The sequence below is a fragment of the Callorhinchus milii genome, unplaced genomic scaffold (assembly GCF_018977255.1).
Source record: "Callorhinchus milii isolate IMCB2004 unplaced genomic scaffold, IMCB_Cmil_1.0 Scaffold1, whole genome shotgun sequence".
NCBI lineage: Eukaryota > Metazoa > Chordata > Chondrichthyes > Chimaeriformes > Callorhinchidae > Callorhinchus > Callorhinchus milii.
The window spans coordinates 18,019,384-18,040,875 of record NW_024704742.1 but is presented as its reverse complement, the minus strand read 5'-3'; the positions used below and the strand labels follow the sequence as shown (position 1 = coordinate 18,040,875).

General features: G+C 40.9%; 1 protein-coding gene across 6 annotated transcripts in view; it reads left to right on the top strand.

The window, feature by feature from the left end:
* Window positions 1-21,492, top strand: part of LOC121849591 (actin-binding LIM protein 2-like) — a 160,006-nt gene that overhangs the window by 35,154 nt on the left and 103,360 nt on the right. For all 6 annotated transcript variants that reach the window (XM_042337721.1, XM_042337716.1, XM_042337713.1 and 3 more), the window contains exon 2: window positions 12,157-12,300. In XM_042337721.1, the coding sequence (XP_042193655.1) occupies window positions 12,157-12,300 (144 nt within the window). The remainder of the gene's footprint in view (window positions 1-12,156; window positions 12,301-21,492) is intronic.

Below are 21,492 nucleotides of genomic sequence, written 5' to 3'. Positions count from 1 at the left end.
AGCTATGTCACACAAAGAGTCATGGATTGAATGACCACATTTTTTTTGTGGAGGGGGAATTATTACCCTGAAAAACGATCTGCCAATCGACTAACAACTATAATGTGCACACAGTCATATGCTGCAGTAATTTAGTGACTAGACTTATATATGCAATAACTGCAATTGCACATAAAAAATCCTGACCAAAGATGTGAGCATCTAGCTAATCAGAGAAGAATTATATTCGGGTTCAATGTCTTGCAGTCCTGTGCGATGAGATAAGATACTTTTCTCTCTCTCGTTGTCTCACTCATTAACCTTTTAAGAGGCAGATCTGCTTTGAGCTGAGCATGCAGCCTTCATTTGGGATGCCCTAAAGATGTCCAGATTCATCTTGGCACGTGGAAGAGGGAGGGGAAGTTCTATTAATATTATTGAGTAACATAACTGAAATAACTCAGCCTGTTTGTCTCGGGGAGCTTCTGTAGTCATATGATCCCTCACTGCCATTCCTAAACCATCAGGAGAAAGATCCAGTAACACAGAGTTTCACTTCTCAGCTGTAGCAGACATTCACCAACTCACTGGGCACTGGAGCGCTCAAGTACTTTGTATTTGAATCATATTTGATGGAATTACATCTGTGAGTGGAATGTTGATTATTTGCCGATATGCCTGAAGAAACAGGTAAAATACTACTGAGTCAATAGTAACTCAATCCACATGTACAAATTTATAATTAAGTCTTGTGTTGTATGAAGGGGACTTGTTTTTACTGAACAGCCTAAGAATACGTTAAGGATATCTATAAATTTGCTTGCTTCCAATATTTCAATGGTAGGCTACAACAGTACTGGAGTTGAATGTTTAACCACTTGACTGTAAAGAAAGGTTTGCAGCATGTTCTGGCTTTTTCTTGCAGGGGAAAATAGCAGAGCATTTTAATGTACTTGTCAGATAAGCTTCAGTGCATTGAGTGCTCTGCTAGACGGTTACAGTCACCAAGCTATCAGATGATAACATGAACTGGGATTTGGATACACTGCCCTGTATGTTCTTTATAATGGTTATAGTGAGAGATTGTGGGTGTAGATTCATTCTATTCTTTATTTTATTTTGCTAGTATTGTCAATTGTAGTAACTATGAATGGCAGGCTACTACTATCAGATCCACACATATTGGACTCAAATACAAGTGGTTTAAATGGCGGTGATATTAGGTTTAACTTCACTGCAAGGAGTAGAGAAATACGCTGTGTATATTAATATATTTATATCCTAGTAAATACCGCCATTGCTTGTGGTACTGAATCGGCGGCAGGGCTTTCAGCTTCTCTGCCTCCACCCTTTGAAACTCCATCCCACAAACCCTTCGCCTTGCTGCCTCTCTTGCCTCCTTCAAGGAACGACTCAAGACCCTCCTTTTTGACCGTGCCTTCATCTGCCCCCCTACCCCCTCTGCCCTGCCTAATCCCAACCCTGCCCCCACTCTCGGGTCCTGATCCATGACTGTTCAGGCCTTGGAACATTCTCCCGAAGTGAAAGGCGCTTCACAAATATAATTTTGTTGTTGTTGTTGAATTCTATAGATAACTTTGTTTCTTCAGAAGGTTTATGGTTCCTTCTTGATAGCTAATTGGTTAAAGTATTCTACTTCAGTAGGTGTAGTAATTATGGGGTCAGCCTATGTTAAATTGTGGAATCTGACATGTTATACAATTCAGAAATGTATTTCTGAAAGCCTTGAAACCTAATGTGTGACATTTTATAGAATGGTAGTTTGTGTTCTGAGTGCCAGAGGTGTTGCATAAAACATTACATGTATCACTGTGTAGCAGACCGTGTCAGACTGCTGACTGCTGACTGCTTATTCCCAGAAGCTGTGGCCCTGATGCAATGCATTATCACCAAGTTTTTGTCTGATCTCACATGAAGTTAATAGAAAAACACAAATGGTTCCCTGGGCTGCTTGCATAGTGACTGCATATTGGCAGGTTCTTTGCCTGTTAGACATGGTCACACGTTACTTTCACGTTGGGGAGAAATTCACCTAAGCCTACAATTACTCAAAGTAATTTTTTTTAGAGCATCCAGAATTTAGCAATTTTTTCGGTTGTAACTTTGAAATAGGTTTCCTGTAATTTTTTAAAGAGCTTAGAGAATAACAACTTCAAAATTAAGTGTGTATTTCAGAATTTTCCAAATTCTGTATGCCCTAAATCCCTGCTTAAAGAGAGTAAATCTATAGATCCAGGTGGAATTTCTCCCCAATAGAGCAAAGTTAGACGTATACTGTGCATGCTACAGAATTATAATGAGCAAGCCTTCAAAGTGGTGGAATAATTCTGTGGCATGATGGCAGTGTTAGCAATGGTGTCAAGCCTGGCAGCTTTTGCTACACCGCTATATCCATGGGCTACCAGGATTTGGATGTTCATCTCTTGGAATGTTTAAGCAATGTAAGGGTATGAAGTGCGATTAAATCTTAGCAGTAGGCTCACTGAACTTTATGGGATTTGGAATCCATATCCTCAGCAGTTGAGGTTTAATGAGATTGGATCAATAACCAGGAAGTAAAGGTTATTATTACACAGTGCTGATGTTCCAGAAATGAAAATGATATTATTACAGACGTGTTGGAGGGCAGCCTGATTTAACCAACAGGAGCTCTTTTCCTTGATGTGAAGTGCTTTGAGACGTCTCAACAACCTGATAAGGAACTATACCAACTGCAAGGATTATTATAAATTGTGGCAGATTTTGGCCTTAGGTATTTCTGGACTAGTGTGTATTATCCATTACTTTAAGTGGGCTTTATCCTGGAAAATAAAGAAATGCTCTTCCCCTCTTCCTTCCCCCCACACCCAAGTAATGTTGATCTGTATTCTGTGCATTCCATTTGACATCTGTCTTAACCAGGCCATGTCTGTGTCGGTTCAGTCAAGTCCTGTTTCAGATGTTTTATCATGTAGCATTTCTCTCTTGATTAGTGGCACAACTTTGAACAGTACCTAGGGCAGTGTGTCACATTGCGGACAGTGTAGTTACCCAAGTCTAGCTCACGGATTCTGGCAGTAAGTATCAGCATGGGCTGTTGTGGAGTGAGCTTCCCTCTCAGAAAATTTGGGAACTTCAAACAAAATTGAATCACCTAAAAACAAACTCCTTGGTTACTTAACACCCACTTTGTTGTGGTCATCAATCAAAAATGGCATGGTCACACCTGGGAAGGTAACTTAGTCTGTGAAGAGAATTTTTCTGGTAATAAAGAGTTCATATAAAAATCGTAAAATGAAAGGGTGAATCCCACTGAATAGAAGTAGAGAACATGAACACAAATGTTATGCCTTAATTTATACAAACCTGGGAGACAAGTGGCTCACCATCTATAATTGGACTTGAAAGTGTACCTGGAAAGCCTTTTGAAACCAGAAAATTACTTGGCTTAGCCATTATCCATTAAGACTTTCAGGACTTTAATTAAAACAACTTGACTATAAAATTGAGTATGACTGAGTGTGATTTCTGTTGTCAAATCAGACCATCCTCAACATGTCTGGAATTAAATAGCTTTCATGCCCTGAAAGCACAATGCTGCAAACCATGAACAGGCGAACAATTTCTTTGGGCTCATCAAGTCCAATCACATTTTGCTTCACTCACTCCTTCAGATGTTTTGATTAAGATTTAAAGCCTTCAATTTAAATGCAGGAATGTTAACAGGACAATATCTGTGTTAGATCTCATGCAATCCAAATCACAGTTGGTTTCTGTATTGTTCCATTTTATGTCCTTACTGTATGAGTAGGGTGCATTTTCCAAACCATTTACATAAGTACAATCAGCACCTTCTGGTCAAATGGCAGTGATGGCATCTAAAGCTTTGCACAGCTGTCCCGGGGTTTAAACAGTTTCATGAAACATGTTTACAAGAATGGAGCTGAGGGCAAAGACTAGGACCCCCACCTATCACATTGGTAGTTTACTTAGTGCATTCATAATATTTGCTCTCAATTATTTATTTACTTAAGAAATTAAGTCTTTTTTCATTAGACCCAGAATATAATCATAAATTCATCAGAGCTGGTAATTAGAATAGAAGCGATTCTGAATGCTTTATATTAGTATTCTTACGGGATTTTTCATGAATAGATGAATTATATCACCAACTGGATAATTAACACGAGTTGCTATTCAGGGAAGTATTCTGCCTGGTGCAAATGTTGTAGCCGTCAGCATTGAAAACAGTGAAATATGGTAAGTCAGCCCTGAAATCAGTGTTAACAATACTCCATATATTCTGCAGACAAAAACAGAAAGCAAAGTAATTATATTATCCAGTTCAGGCAGTTTAATTAATGGGACACCAAATGATCAATACTAAGATGCAGTATTCCAGTTAAGACGTCTACATTTTTAGCTTGGCCTAATTTAATGTGCTTATTAGCACCAGTTCTTGAGATGAGCTCTTTTGCTTTTGCAGTCTTAGGGATGTTATTATAGGATTATTATAATAGGCTGGTATAATAGTAATGAGGATGGTAAGTTTCATTTGGGTGGAGGAACAGAATAAAATGGAAGCCAAGGCAGGAGCTGGTGTTGGAAATACATGGATGGTGGGGAGAGCAGACTGTGCCACATGCAAGTGGTGGACAGGATGAGGAAGAATTCCATAACTGGTAGTGTTGTCATCTTTTATCAATCTGTTTGTTAGAAATGGATCATAACTGGCAAACTGGACATTTGCAGTTGCTTCCTCTTTGCCTGAATCAAGAACAATAATCCATTGCGCTGAGCGCTTAACAATAAGAAAATTGCATTGCAAGTGCATGATGGTGAGGTTGCTAAAGCCTAGTGAAAAATAGCTCTGAAATTCAGTTTACAAGTCCACATTCTTAATATGCCACCTCTTGGCATGATTTTCATCAGTGTCAATGTTTGTGTTGCTTGCTACCTTTACTGTAAGAACTACTTTCTAGCAGTAGAGTGTATCATCCTGCCAAATAGAGTTACCATCCCAGATTTCATTAATGTTGGAGCTGTACTCATAGATCACTAGTTCAATGAGCACACTAGTTTTCAGCCAGCCTGAGGAATACTGGATAAACTGCAAAGGGCTTCATTTCTGAGCATTGAGCAGGGAAGGTGGAAGAATAACCTCTGCAATGTTGCTTGGAAGAGTCAGTGGGGGTGCGGGGGGGGGGGGGGGGGGGGGATGGGAAGGACTATAATTGCTGTCCCAATTTCCTGATTGAAGGAGGGAAAAAATTAACTGCCAAAAAAAAACCCACATTCATTTAAAAAAAAGTGCTGTAAAAAAAAGCGCACAGTGGTCCGTGAATGTTTGCCCACATTTCAATAACAGTAGTTATGCACAAATTAATAGGACCTGAACAGTAAGCTTTACTTACAGATTCTAAAATTAAGTGTGTTCTTGTGATGTGCATGTATTTTGGCTATAGAGGGATACATTCATTTGTAAAATTGAAAATAGAAGACTTTTAATCAGATTCAGAAAATTTGTAGATGGCATTAGGAAGTACTGGGGAGCAATGATTAGGAAGGGCTGTGCAAGAAAATTCGAAACTAACCAACCGAGGTAAAGCACCCAAGGGAATATGTCAACAGAAAAATCAAATCAGTACAAAGCAGGAATATTCTAGTTGAGAGTGCTATGGTAAAGTAGTTAGCCACAGATTTGTACACTGAAGTCTAATTGGATATACCTATCTAAATAAAACAGCTGCTAAGAATATGACTTGTGCCTAGTGAGCAACAACAACAATTTGCATTTATATAGCTCCCTTCACGTCGGGTAGCGTCCCATAGCGCTTAAAGTAAATTACCAGCTCCTTGGAACATCCAGCTTAAAGATTCAAATCTAAGATTCAGAATTGGGTCCCATTCTCAACCATTTCTTTTTCTAAGCTGTTTTGTTGGTTTCTGACAGGAGGAGGATGGTGGGGAAGAGTTTATTATGGTAAAGCTGAGATGCTTTCTGGCAGGCTGAGTGAAGAGCAATGTAGCCTTGAGAAGAGGTCATGGAATGCTCATAGCAAGGACTAAGAACCACAAGTACCATCGAGGAGAATAGTAACCATGTGCAGAGCTAATTTGGGGATGTGGTGAGCTGTTAATAAGGGAGAATTAGTGCAAGTGGATTTCCAAAAGTTAAATTATTTTTCCAGATGAAGAGTTTCAAGCAAATAAAGGAAAGTGCACGGAAACTAACTGCAGTAAAGTCTTATTCACGGGTGATACAGGTTTTGTTTTGTAGTGTCAGCCTGGCTCAGTTAATAGCAATCTTGCCTCTGAATCGGACGTTTGTGGGATCAAGCCTTGAACTCGTACTCTAGACTGACACTTCAATACCTTGCTGGGGGAGTGTGGCATTGTTGGATGAAACGTTAAATCAAAGTCTCATCTGCCAGTTCAGGTGGATCCTGTAAGAGAAACGAGTTTCTCCCAGTGACCTGACCAACAATCTAAGTAAAATATTGGTCATTTATTTAATAGTTGTTTGTGGGACACTGCCGTGTGGAAATTAGCTGCAGTATTTGCCAACAAATACACAGTCATTACACTTTACAGAAAACTATAAGACATTTCAACATGAAGAGGTGCTATATCAAATTCAACAATTAGTATTACCATATTAATTTCAGTTCTTTGGGGGTTTTCAAGTAAAGAGATCTGATTACAAATGAATGAGTAACATGAAATTACACTTGTCTAGCGCTGTTCACATCATAAAGACGTTCCAGGGTGTTGGACAGTCAGGGGTTTTTGGACCCGATTTGGGGTCAGGATGGGTGGAGGGCAGGGTGGGTGAGGGTGGGAGGGTGGCCGAAGGCAAGGTCGAAGAGGAAGATCTGTAGACAGGACTTGAAGGTGGTAAGAGAAAGGATGGATGAGGCGGAGGGATTGCGGGATAGAGTTCCAGAGTGTGGGGGCAGAGATGCTGAATGCCCGACCACCAATTCACAAGAGGTTGTGGATTTACATTGCAACATCACGGTGGCAAAACAATGGGCTACCAAAGTGGTTAAGAATGATTTGGAAATGAAACTAATAAGACTGATGGGCAACATGACCCGCTGACAGTTTAGGAACAGTAGGAATAGTAAAGCCAATATGCAGATCTGCCGGATGTTGAGGAGGTGAAAAAGGACAGCATCCCAAAACTGACCCGGCTGTGCAAATAGTTGGGAAAGATATTTATTGCAGGCATTCTGTGTTAGTCCAAACTGCCTAACTATATAACAATATAAAGGCTGAGGAAGCAATTCCTTTTACAAAGAGAAGGCAATTTAAACATTGTTTTTCAAATATTGGAGTCGTGTAGCTCAGTGGTTAAAGCACTCGCTTTGCAAGCAAGAGACCTGGGTTCGATTCCCAGCAGGGCGAAACCTTGGGCAAGTTTCCTTACTCCACACGCCTGATAATAATCCCTCAAACAAAAACAATAATAAGTTGGTTATTTCAATCCACGACTGTTTGTGGGACACTGCTGTGCACAATTGGCTGCCGCGTTTCGCCCACAAATATACAGTCAATTCACTTTACAGTCTATTCTCTTAAGTGCTTTGAGACATCTGGAAGATGTGAAAAGTGCTATATCAAATGCAAGGAATATTATTATTATAAATATGTATGTGACTAATGCTAATAAATCAACTTCAATAAATCTAATTTCAGCATGTTTTTCTGTCTGCCATTATTCTTCCAATTTTTCTGCACGTTGTGAGAATGTTATATGGATTGGAAGGACATCACTTTTTGGCACCCATTGAAGCACTTGGTGCATATCTGCCTCAAAAGTATTTCTTAACCACAACTTCAGAATACTCTTCCTGCAGCTGTGCAAACTATTTCGCTTCTCAGACTGGCCAGTGCTGTAGCATCTCTCAGGAAAGTCATCATTTTGGTGCTGAATTAGGGGTTCTTTTGTGCTGTGAACTTAAAGCATTCTATATCCCCACCACTCCGTCAAACCATTGGAAGCCAAGCTTTTGGCCATTATACCTTGCTCTCCCAAAAATCCTTAAAAACTTTTCCAAAACCTACCTCTTCTTTTGCAGCTTTGATCAAATACCCTCCTACCCCATCTTTTGCTACTTTGCTTGTGGTTTCTATTCTGTTTCTGTAAAGCACTTCAAGATGCCACCTTACGTGGAAAAGCTCTACAAGTAAAAACTTCTTGTTGTTGCACATCAAAAAATAGGTTGAGGCTTTACAAACTCGTTTCAGTAAGCACCTTACAGCTATCAGAGTGAGAGACCTATTCCATCAGTCTGAGTGGATTTCAACCACATTCAAACCAGTTTTACATTATGGGATTACTGGGGATTGAATTTTTGCTTCCGTGGGGAGACTGTAATGAAAAAATGCTGATTTACCTTGATGGATGAAACCTATCCTCTGACAGACATCTCTTCTTTCCCTCCTTATCAACAGCCTTTGTCCTGGCAGCTGAACAATACAATTTTTTTCCATTTGGTAACACGTGCAGAGGTAATGTCATTGTGGCACAATAACATCATGCAAAGTCACAAGATGACATTAAACTGCATGCTTTTTTTGGCAACTTGTTTTTCCACTGATCAACACTGTTTAAACGATGTGTGGAACCTGGACGGAAGGTCAAGAACAAGATGGCCTGATATTCAGGCGTAGCTCCTGCCCTTAGCTACCATTATTTCAGTAGCAATTCATTGGGGAGGAAACATCTAACCAATTTACAAAAGCATTCATACAAGATATAAATTCTGTGTAGCTGCAGAATGAAAAACTATCATTGGTTTACAGCACTGAAAGATTGTCATTTGAGTAAAGTTTATCATGATCAAAGTAGTTGAACTGAATATTTGAAGCGCTCCGGGACGCTACATCGTGTGAAGGGGCGCTACATAAATGAAAGTTGTTGTTTTTATTGAACTCGGTACTTGATGGGTAGCACCTTAGGATCCTGACGAGATTTTGGCAATCATCAAACTGGAAAAACATTCCAATTTTCAAAATTGGAATTTGAAGACTGAGTCAATTAAATTAAGAAAATAAAGTTGCAATTTATTGAGGTGTCGAATAGATGCTACAGAATAGTAATGGGTATGGTTGCTGATGAATTAGGTAGCCATTATTAAACTCTACATTCAGTAATGTATTCTCTTGTCCAAGAAGCTTCAGCAGAGTGGATTAATGGGGAATAACTCATTTCAGTGCTTCTCAGCGCTTGTAGATTTAAGCAGTGCGACGACATTGAATTGTCACTAGAAGAGAGAAACAGCAAAGGGGTGAAATTAGCAGCATTTTATAAACCTATTCAATAATCATATCAAACCTAATACGAAATGCCACTAATTTATTTCTAAGTGCTTTGAGACACTGCCCCATGTGAAAGGCCCTGTATAAATGCAAGTTGTTGTTGTATCTCTTTAGGCTGAGCCAAACAATTATCAGGTTATTTTCATGAGAATTTTACATTTTGATCATTTTGGTCAAAATAATAACATTGGCATTGCTTCTGCCAAATGCTTTTAGTTACTGACCAAGTGAGTCACTTTTTCTTACAAGCATTTAGTTCAACTGGTATTATGATATGGAATTCAATCTTAGAAACATTGTTCCTTCGCTCTAAGCAACAACTGTAATAAGAATCCTTACATTCGATACAGCACTTTTCATGTCGAAGAAGTATGTAGAATTAATGGGGCAATGCAACCCAATGTTGCATTTATGCCACTTTTTGGGCTGACAGCTTGACTTTAAAATGGTGAACATTCAGATGTGTTGAGGTTTATTTAAAATCAGTAATTTCTTTTAAAGTAATAAATAATAATAATCCTTGCATTTGATCTAGCGCTTTTCATATCTTCTAGACGTCTCAAAGCGCTTCACAGAATATACTGTAAAGTGAATTGACTCTATATTAGTGGGCGAATGTATATTTCTGTTGCAGTTGGTTCTACAATGGTGATTGAATAACCTTTTAAATAAAAGAAATTGTGCTAAACTCAAAAATAAGGACATTTACATAATTACAGAACTTTACACAAGGAAAATGCTCTGAATATTTAATGTTGTTAATATGAACTACAAAGGAGCCTTTAGGCAGATCCACATCATTAAACGAATACTGCAGGGAAGCTTCACACAAATCATATGCATGAGGCGTCTCCTCTATGTGGAATTTATCTAAAGAATAAAATGTCAGAGTAGTTTTATCTTTTGAATTTGATAGCAGTCAGGCATCTCAGTCCCAAGTCCATCCCTGTGGCTGCCTGGATGTCCCTTCAGCGTTACATCACATTGCACCAGTGATCAACACAGCTGCTGACTGTGCAATTTAATGGTGGACAGCCCCTGGAAACAAGATCAAGGGGCAGAGCTCATTTAAAGCCTCCCTGGTGGACTTCAACCTATGTGGCGGACCTCAACTTAATTATGTCCTACGCCTCTGTCAACCTCAGGTAGTTTGGCTGTTATGACAATTACTCTGCCTGTTTGTATGATGGCTGTTCGCCAAAGCTATCACCTCCTCCTGCAGATTGATATAGGAGAGTGAATTATACTCCATGTTCTATGACAGAACTTCTTTGTCGATATCAGTCTGGCTCATTTGGTAGCACTTTTGCCTCCAAGTCCGAAGGTTTAAGCCCCACGGAGGGCACTGCATTATCAGAGCTGTTGTCTTTTTGGTGTCAAACAAGGTCCTGTCTGCCTGTTCAGGTGAAGTTAGAGAATGGCTCAATTCAAAAACATAATAGTGCCATGGGATCAATTTTTCAAAAGAAAAGTTTCTCCTGGTGCCTTAGGTAACATCCTCCAGATAAAAGAAACTGACGTTTCAACATGATCAGGCACTATATCAAAATGGAAGAATTATTATACTTCTCTCACTCCTGTAGTTGTACTTCAGAATGTTTAACTGAGTCTTTACCTCATTCTTTACCTTAACTGATTGCCCAAGCTCTGCGTTTCCAGTGTCTTCTTATCTACAGTCAGACGGAATTCAACCTTGTCTTGGTCCTAATCTGGTTTGTCTAATTTTAAAGTCATGTCCACCTCAAGATCTTCCTCTTTGTGTTTTTGAGCATCTTTCCCCCAACCACCCACCCCCAGTTCGGGTGCAAACCGTAGACTGTCTAGTACCTTGGGATGTGCTCCAATGTGAAAGGTGCAGTTTGAATGTAATTTTGTGTTATATTTTAACTAATTGAGCCAAGGGTGTGTGTAGGGGTGAGGGGTGATTGTTGAATCTTTTTGTTTCCCTCCCTTTTTGTAAACATATTAATTCCGAGGGATAGACAGCAGTGATGTAGGCTTGAACAGTTCTTCTAATGGTGAGATCTGCTGCTGTTCCATTGTTGTACACATAGATCTCCACCTTTTTAATAAATATTGAAGATGGGAATATTGGAGCATCAGATTTTCAGCGTCTGGGTGTGTTGAGTTAGTGCAAAAGATTTTCTCAGTATTGCAGTTATTTCATACCTTAATGACAGGAAGCTAGCTGTATTTAGGAGAAATAATCCTTTTAATGGGCTATTTGACACCCTACACAATGGCCAGAAGATGAATCCATATCTTAACCATTGATTCACTGCTTTTTTTCCCCTTGTTTTGAGCTACATCTTGTTCACTTACACTTACTCATGTGGTCACCCTCTTTTCTCTTTTGTGCCCTCTCATTCTCTCTCTGCGGTAACTGCAAATGGATTATTATCAGATACTGCAGCTTGCTTGCCAAAGTTACATGAAATATTTGTCAATTTTCATTTTCTTTCTCAGCTGTGTAGAACAGCAATTTTAAAATAGACCACGTTTAATCATGGGTGAACCCAATGTGGTGCATGTCCTGAATGAAGCATATGTAGCTAAACTGTGTTTGTATCTTTTATTGCACTCAGTAACGCACTTCATTCCTCAACTTTGTCTATAAAAAACATAGTCACTGCATTGTACAGTAAATTCAGTAAAGTGCTTTGAGACAGCCTCATGATGTGAAAGATGCCATATTAAAATTCGAGTTTTAATATTATAACTTGGTAATAAAGAGTGAGTGCCCTGAAAGACGTTGAGCTATAAAGTTGCAGGATCGTTTCTTCTTCTTGCCCTCCCATGCAGTTGTTTAAAGAGATTGTAATATTTGTTGCTTTTCTTTCTTTTCTTTAGTGTCAGAGCAACTGGCCATGCATAAACCCCTGGCAAAGCCATCTGGGATTGGGGTCTTGTGTCACAAATGTGGGAAGTCCTGCAAAGGAGAGGCCTTGCGTGTTCAAAACAAATACTTTCACATCAAGTGTTTCTCCTGCAAAGGTAATTTTTTTCTTTTCTTTTCATTCTATAATTGCACTGCACAATTTTCACATATGAATTGTGATCCTTCTGGTGTGCTTCTAGTTTTTGGATTTGGAATTTGCAGTCATCCAAACTGAAGAGAAAATTCACTAAGTAAACCAGATAGAGGGCTTTTATTTGAATCAGCCTCCAGGGCTGCACACTCAACCTCACTAAGCCAGTCAGGAACCTGGGTGTCTTATTTGACCCTGAACTGTCCTTTCACCCCCATATCCGCGCCATGACCAGCACTGCCTACCACCACCTCCGCAATATTGCCAGACTCCGCCACTGCCTCACCCCGCAGGCTGCCGAAACCCTCACCCCTCAAGGCTCGATTACGGAAACTCCCTCCTCATCGGCCTTCCCAACTCTTCCCTTCACAAGCTTCAGATCATCCAAAACTCTGCAGCTCATGTACTCTCGCGCACCAGGCTCCGCGACCCCAAAGGCGCTCTATAAATGTAATTTTGTTGTTGTTGTTGAATCGCTTCTGACCTCTTCTGTAAAGTGTATTTTTTTAATTGATTTTGTTTTTTTTGTTGTTGACTGTGATCTCCTTTAGTTCTGTTGTCAAGATTTAAAAGATTGAGCAATGTGTACATGTAAAAGATGCTTGGTTCCAAAAAGCCCTCTTTAGTTTTATGACATCATGTACATTTGCAACATCATACAACATCGAGAGAGAACGTGGAGAACGATGGGATGAAGGGGCAGCAGTATTTTATTGTTGTATGTTTTGCAATCCTAAAACTAAAGAACTATGAGACACAAGGTAGATGTGGAAAATAGAGGACATGGGAGCTCTGGTTCCAGAGAAACATTTTCCACAGTGTTTCACTATATCCTTATAGTGTGGAGACTAGAATTGGACACAATACACCAAATGTGGTCTAACCAAGGTTTTTGTATAAGTTCAACATCACCTTCTCACTTTTATATTCTATCCCTCAGGATATAACAACAACTTGCATTTATATAGTGCCCTTCATGCAGGGTAGCATCCTGGAGCACTTGACAGTAGTTAATCTGACACCGAGCCAGGCGGAGAGGGAAGGGGGAGGTGACCGTAAGCACGATCAAAAAGGAAGGACTTTAGGCGGGATTTGAAAGTTGGGAGGGAGGGGGCAAGGTGGAGGGATTGAGTAGGGGGAGTTCCAAAGCTTCCAGGCATAGTAACTGAAAGTACGGCCACTGATGGTAAGCAGAGGGAGTGACGGATGAACAGGAGGCCAGAGCCGACCGAGCGGAGGCAGCGGGTAGTGGAGTGGGGAGTAAGCAAATTGGATAGGTAGAGAGGTGCGAGGGCATGAAGGGATTTGAAAAAGAGTGAAAGGATTCTTAAAATCGATCCATTCAGGAATTGGAAGCCAGTGGAGCCTGGCAAGGACTGGTGTGATGGGGATCTGGAATTTTGTGCGGGTGAGTATCCGGATGGTGGAGATTTGAATTAATTGAATTTTGTGTATGGTAGAACTGGGGAGACTAGCGAGGAGGGCATTTGAAAAGTCCAACCGGAAAGTCACAAAGGGACAAGAGTTCCGGCTGTAAAGCCCAAGACCCCATTGGCATTTTATAGCCTTATCTACCTCTGTAGCTTCTTTTAGAGATTTGTGGATCTAAATTACCAGTTCTCTCTAACCCTCTTAGGTTCCTGACATCTAGACTATAGTCGGGCTCATCTCCTGATGTGGTGCATTTTTCTGTTGTGCTCTTAAATATGAAAACACCCAAATCAACATTTTTAATCTTATTTCTAACTCCTGAACAGCTGAGGGAAAGAAAAACAATTTTAGCTTTTAAAATAGGTCTGGAAGTGATGAGTAAGAGGTAATGTACTATTGCCAGTTTGACAGTGACATTGAGGATTTGGACGTGATTATCAAGGGGAAAAGGCGAAAGTGGCAGCTTGCCATGGAAAAAGCACCTTGGGACCTAAGCTGTGTCTTCTCCAGAGAACATCATGTATATCAGGCTGAGAACTAGGCACTGAGCATTAGAGAAGTTGAGCAAAATACACATGAACCAAATGTACCTCAACAGGAAAATTAACAACTTACCAGTGATCAACAGGGGGAAAAAAAAACATGCAAAGGGATTTCGTAGTAGCTAGACTTTTGTGATTTAAAGAGAGTTTTGGCATCATCTCAATTAGTTGGTGAAAGGACAACTCTGTCCTTTCAAAGCTTCTCAGTTTCCCATGCTGAATGTAGCTCCGGGACACTACCCCGCATGAAGGTCGCTAAATAAATGCAAGTTGTTGTGGTTGTTGTTGAATGTACCACAGCTCAATACCTCTACAGCATTAAAGAAAAGAAAATGTGTGTTAATTAATTAAACATTAAAATAAAATAGAATATAAAATGTCCATGTAGTTGTTAGAAACTATCTGTAAGTGCTTTGGTAGTTATATAATTAGCAATTTTAACAATTTAAAGCAAGAGAGGCTAATGGACAGCAAGTGTGCCAGATTATTTTGATATAATTTGTGGATTGTAATATTAGATATCGGTCCTTTATTTCTTACCTTCAAATGTAAACTCCACTTTCTCTGTTATTTTACATTCAAAGTCTGGATTTATACTGATCCAAATGTGTTTGTAAAATAGTTATCTGATGATATTGCAATTGATTCTTAATTGCAATTGATGTTTAATGTTCATTTTTTGCTTCCAACTTCATTCTATAATAATAATAATAATCCTTGCATTTGATAAAGCGCTTTTCACGTCGGGAGGACGTCCCAAAGTGCTTCATAGAACACACTGTAAAGTGAATTGACTGTATATTTGTGGGTGAACGCGGCAGCCAATTGCGCACAGCAATGTCCCACAAACAGTCGTAGATTGAAAATGACCAATTTATTATTGTTTTTTTTTGTTTTGGAGGGATTATTATTAGGCTCTCTGTGGAGTAAGGAAACTTGCCCAAGGTTTCGCCCTCTGCCTGGAATTGAACTCGGGTCTCTCGCTTGCAAAAGCGAGTGCTCTAACCACTGAGCGACAGGACTCCATTCTGCATATAACACTATCAATTCATTGTCTAACCTGTGTCATTGCATTATGATTGGATCTTCCAATTACTTTAATTGTGTATATATCCAGACACTCTCATTGTACTGGCATTTTTTTTACAGAATAAGCATTGTTTCACAATGAATTTTAGTGCATATCTTTTGGGGTATAGCACATTAGTTGTAATTCTCATTCCTCCTCACTCTCTTTTCTCCACAACTCCCTCTCCTCCATTCTGGCCTCCCTCACCCCCGAACTGCCTCATACTCCCGTAAATCCCCCTGGCACCCCAGCCATCTCTGTTCCCTCAAGGCACAAGTGCGAGTTGCTGAACGCATCTGGACCACTTCCAAACTAATGGTCCATCAGCAGATCTGGCTTCACCACACCAAGATTTACAGCTGCGCTCTTGCCTCCGCCAAATCCTCCTTCTACTCCAAGGTTATCTTGGAGGCAAAGGACAAACCCCGGCTTCTCTTTTGCACCACAAACCGTCTCCTCCATCCCCCTTGCCATGCCTCGCCCATCCTCTCCTCAAATTCCAACTGGGAGGAGATGCTGGATTTCCGCTAAACCAAAATCAAGGGTATGCGTTCAGCCACCTCTGCCCCGTCCACAGCCACCCCCACATCACCTCTCCCTCATGACCCACCCACCACCTATACTCTTTCGACCCTATCTCTTCCTCCTCCCTCTCCGCAATTATTCGCAAACTCAAACCCACCACCTGCTCCCTCGATCCCATTCCCACTTCTCTCCTCATCTCCCAGCTCCACCTACTGGCCCCTCTCCTGTCCGACGACATCAACCTCTCCTTGTCAACCGGTTCAGTTTCAACCCCCCTATAAACAGCCGTCATCACCCCCATCCTGAAAAAACCTTCCCTGGACCCATCCCTGCTCTTCAGCTACCACCCCATCTCTAACCTCCCATTCCTCTCTATGGTCCTGGAACGAGTCGTCGCTTCCCAGCTCTTCTCCTTTCTTTCTCGCCATTCCCTCTTTGAACCCCTCCAATCCGGCTTCCACACTGCCCACAGCACGGAAACAGCCCTGGTCAAAGTCACTAATCACATTCTGAATATCTGTGTTCAGGGCTCCCTCTGCCTCCTTTTCCTCCTCGACCTCTCTGCCACCTTTGACACTGTCGACTACTCCATCCTCATACACCGCCTCCTCCTTACTTAATCTTCACGGATCTGCCCTTGCCTGGTTCAATTCCTATCTCTCTCACCATCTCCACTTTGTTGCCTCTAATGGTCTCTCCTCCAGCCCCCGCATTGTCATGTCTGGCATCCCCCAGAGCTCTGTCCTTGGCTCTCTCCTCTTTAATATCTACATGCTCCCCCTTGGTGACATCATCCGCAGATGTGGGGTCAACTTCCATATGTATGCAGATGACACCCAACTGTATGTTTCTGCCTCCACCATCAACTCCAGGACCACTGCTGTCCTGATAGACTGTCTGTCGGACATCAAGTCCTGGATGAGTGCAAACTTCCTGCAGTTGAATGTGAACAAGACTGAAGCCCTCCTGATTGGCTCGCGCCAGCGCCTCTGCACCTCAGGCTTTGGCAGCATCAACCTCCATGGTTGCTCATTTCAACTCACCAAGCCAGTCAGGAACCTCGGTGTCTTGTTTGACCCTCAACTGTCTTTTCTTCCCCACATCCAAGCCATGACCCTCTCTACCTTCCATGACCTCCGTAACGTCGCCCGACTCCGCCACTACCTCACCCCTCAGGCCGCTGAAACTCTTGTTCGTGCCTTCATCACCTCCAGGCTCGACTATGCAAACTCCCTGCTTGTCGGCCTTCCCAACTCCTCCCTCCACAGGCTGCAGATAATCCAGAACTCTGCAGCCCGTGTCCTCTCCCGCACCAAACTCAGTGACCCCATCTCCCCCACTCTCACCCGACTCCATTGGCTCCCTATCCTTCAGAGGAGCCAGTTTAAGATCCTGGTCCTCACTTAAAAAGCCCTCAATGTCTCGCCCCACCGTATCTCTGTAACCTCCTAACCCCCTACCAACCCGCTCACTCCCTCCGCTCAGCCGGCTCTGGCCTGCTCCACGTCCCCCGACCCACCCGTCCCAGCATTGGTGGGAGAGCCTTCAGCCACTCTGCCCAACCTCTGGAACTCCATTCCCCAATCACTCCGCCTCGCCCTCTCCTTAGCCTCCTTCAAGTCCCGCCTCAAAACCCTACTCTTCGACCATGCCATTGGTCACCCCCCCTTTCCCTCCCCCCTTCTCCCCCCCGACCCCAGCTTGGGTCTGAAATGCTGTACACTGTCCAGCACCTTGGGACGTCCTCCCGACGTGAAAGGCGCTATACAAATGTAATCTTGTTGTTGTTGTTGTTCTCTGAACTTGAGCTGAAACTGAAAGTCAGCTGCACACACACACCTTCAATCTCAGGTGTAGTTGTAATCGGACTGTCCTGGTGAGATATTATTCTTCTCCCCTGTAATCTTTAATCATTTGCTATTACAGTGAAACAACAATAACTGAAACTGAGCAAGGCTATGGTTTCAGAGTAGACTTAGAACTATTTTTTCACTCAAATGAATTATGATCCTCCTTTAGAATTGCAGCACGATCCAATGAACATCATCTCAAGTTAATAGTCTTTTAAAAACAAATCTGTTATACAATCTGTAATGGTGAAAAGAAATGTGAACATTGCAATGTTCTTTTCCCTCTGATGAAGAATAATACACTACCTCTATTGGTTGTTAGTATGTGGCATTCCATTGTGTCTAAACATATCCTGTTTTGCATTATTCAGATGCTACAGCATTTAATTAGGAAAATAGCTGTCATTTTCCAGATCTTTTGTTGGAAAGAACCTCAAATGACCTTAGGTTGCAATAACCTGTTGTACCCTTCTCCTCTCCCAATTTCTCACCTTTTTCTGAAGTAGTGAATCATGTTGCAGGTGTTGACAGCTGTTTGATACCTTGTTCAAGGGCAAATCTTCACATGTTGCGAATGATTATTGGGAGGCTATCAATCATGGATGACATTACAGCCAAGCCCAATATGGTCCTCACTCAACGTCTAGGGATGAGCACTTTTCAGGAGAAGAGGGTCCTCAGTTGATTTTTTTTTGTGGCCAAGAACACTGAGGTAAATTATACCACGCCCACCGGTACCCTAACTGAGAACAGGTAACAGCAAAAATTTGGGACTTGAACGTGTAGTTTTCCTAGGCTGTTTGGCTCAGAACTTAATGAAATATTTTCCCCTCTGAGGTCTAATTTCTTGCACAAGTTCATTTTCATCATTTCTGTTACATGATGTTTGATGATAATAAAAGAGATGATAATAGGAATGATCGCTTGGGTCCTGTAATCCAGAATCCCAGAGTATTAGTCTTAATGTGGCTGTAAATTAACCTCATTGTCATAATGTTTAAGAAAGCATAGCATTTTAGAAAATTATTAGGTTCAGTCCAAAATTGAAAGCCTGTCATGTGAAGTTCTACATATAATAAACTTTGGAAAGCCCACCTTGAAAGTAAGACTGAATTTTCTAAAATTTTGCAGGGTCTAAAATTTTAAGGCAACCAATTATCTTAAGGCTAAAACGTGACACCATCAGGTTTCTGATAAGAGTCACTGGGATCCATCTATCAGATGCTGCTAGCTAAAAATAGTAATCTTTAACAATTATTGTTTTTTTACCAGTTTACAAAGATAGCCCTTGATTTCATCTATTTTTATACAACGTGGATAGTGCCAATTCAATGCTGTCAAATTGATGTTTCAATTCCAGTGTAATTTTGGTCTGTACTGTAACTAATTTCCAATGACCTAAATATTGGTTGAATTAGACTGCCCTTATGCTTTGCAAAGTGATTGGAGAGCTGATCGCAGTAATAATATAATAATAATTCTTGAATTTGATATAGCGTCTCATGTCTTCAAAGACGTCTCAAAGCGCTTCACAGAATATATTGTAAGGTGAATTCACTATATTTTGTGGGCGAAATGCGACAGCCAATTGTGCACAGCAGTGTCCCACAAATAGTCATGGATTGAGTGACCAATTTTTTTTAAAGGGATTACTACCCCCGGCAAAGCGATCCACCAATCGACTAACAACTAGGTTGCTACTTACTGCTAGGTAAACAGAGGCATGTGGAGTAAGGAAACTTGCCGAACATTTCATCCTGCCGGGAATTGAACCCAGGCAAGGTGAGTGCTTTAACCACTGCGCTCCAGGACTCTACAAGTTGACTGCTGTGGTTGCCTACAGTAGACAAGAGTATTTGGATCAGGAAAATATAATTTAGACATGGCATTTCCCTGGAAGGGAGGGGCAAGTCACAACAGCTGCATGCTATTTTTATTAGTGCCATGTCATGTACAAGCAATGAATACAATTAAGTTTTCACGAAGCAGTGATGTGAGCTTCCTCATCACACAGTCTTTGGCAAATGCAAATGGGAGGTTTGCCAAGTGTTTCTCGTGACTCGTTGAAGGTGTGTCGGGTGTAATTTCCCGTAAATGTCTTCTTGGCTCAGATAGTAGCACTCTCACCTTTGAGTTAGAAAATCACGAGGTCAACTCCTGACATTGGAGTCTTTGAGTTCATAGTCTAGGCTGATATACCAGAACAGTCTTGGGGGGATTTCATTATCGGAGGTTATCCTTCAGACAACACGTTAAAATAAGGCCCATTAACCTGCTCAGAGATACTTTATTATTTGAAAAGAGGAGTTTCTCCTGGTGTCCAAGCCAACAATCCCTCAGATACAAAATTGGTCATTCACATGATGGCTGTTTATGGAACATTACTGGGTGCAAATTGTCTGCTGTGGTTGCCTACAAATTCACGGTCACTACACATTAAAGAAAAAAACCTCTGAAGCTCTTTGAGAACTTATATAATTAGGTGCTATGTCAAATGCAAGCATGGTGATGGATTTACACATATGACGTTTTAGATATTTTCATCGAATTGATAAGCAGCCCTAAAGATTTTTGGTATAAAACAGAAATGCAGATCAACTATAATCAATAATAATCCCTCCAAAAAACAAAACAATAATAAATTGGTTATTTTCAATCACGACTGTTTGTGGGACATTGCTGTGCGCAATTGGCTGCCACGTTCGCCCACAAATATACAGTCAATTCACTTTACAGTATATTCTGTGAAGGGCTTTGAGACGTCCAGAAGACGTGAAAGGTGCTATATCAAATGCAAGGATTATTATTATTATTAACTAATTAGCTTGGTGACCAATTGAATGTTGGTATTATGCATATTCTTATATATTGGGATTTCTTTTTATAGAATTCATTTTAGGTAGGGGGAAAAACATTTCTTTGAGGTTATACCTGTTTCTATGTCTGGATCTGTGAACTGCATCTTTGATGTGTTTTCAATTAATGGGGGTTCACAGTGGAGGAGTGTATTGAATAATTTCCTTATCTCTCCTCCTCCCTTATACACACACACACGCTATCTACTTTTGAAGCTGAAGAGCCCTTGTAAATTATTGCTATTTTTATCATTAATCATAGTTCATCATTCTAACGTGAAGGATCATCCTTGTTGTCTCATTTGGAATGGCACAAAATCATAAGATTGCTTTGGATGACGAAGGCCCTTTGGCCCATCCATTCTCATCCTTTCCGAACACGCACCCTACTGTCCTCCCATTACAGCATCAAGCTGCTTTTTCTAAAATGAGGCCAGTATCATGGCCACAGCACCTTCACTGATAGCCTGTTCCATTCATTGGTTACCCTCTGAAAATCTAGATAACTTATGTGCACTAGGATTAGGAGGGGTCCCAGCACATATCCCTGAAGCACTGCACTCAATATGTTTCTCATTTTGAACTATTTCCCCTTGTGAATACCTTCTGCTTGCTTTTTTTCAGCTGGTTACTAATCTGTATTAATGCTTATGCTTGATACACCAATTGCTATTAGTTTGTTGAGCTACAATAAAAAAAATCTAAAAGAACAGGAGCAGATTACTGCATATTGGATCATTTCATTGTGCAAGTCACCCCCCATCCATTAGTTGAAAAGCCTCAGGCAGTGAAGACTCTCATATCCTGAAAGTTATTTGATGGTGAATTGGAACGTGTGTTATTTGGTGTCTTTTTGCGCAAGTCTCAGATTATCCTGCGAGTGGA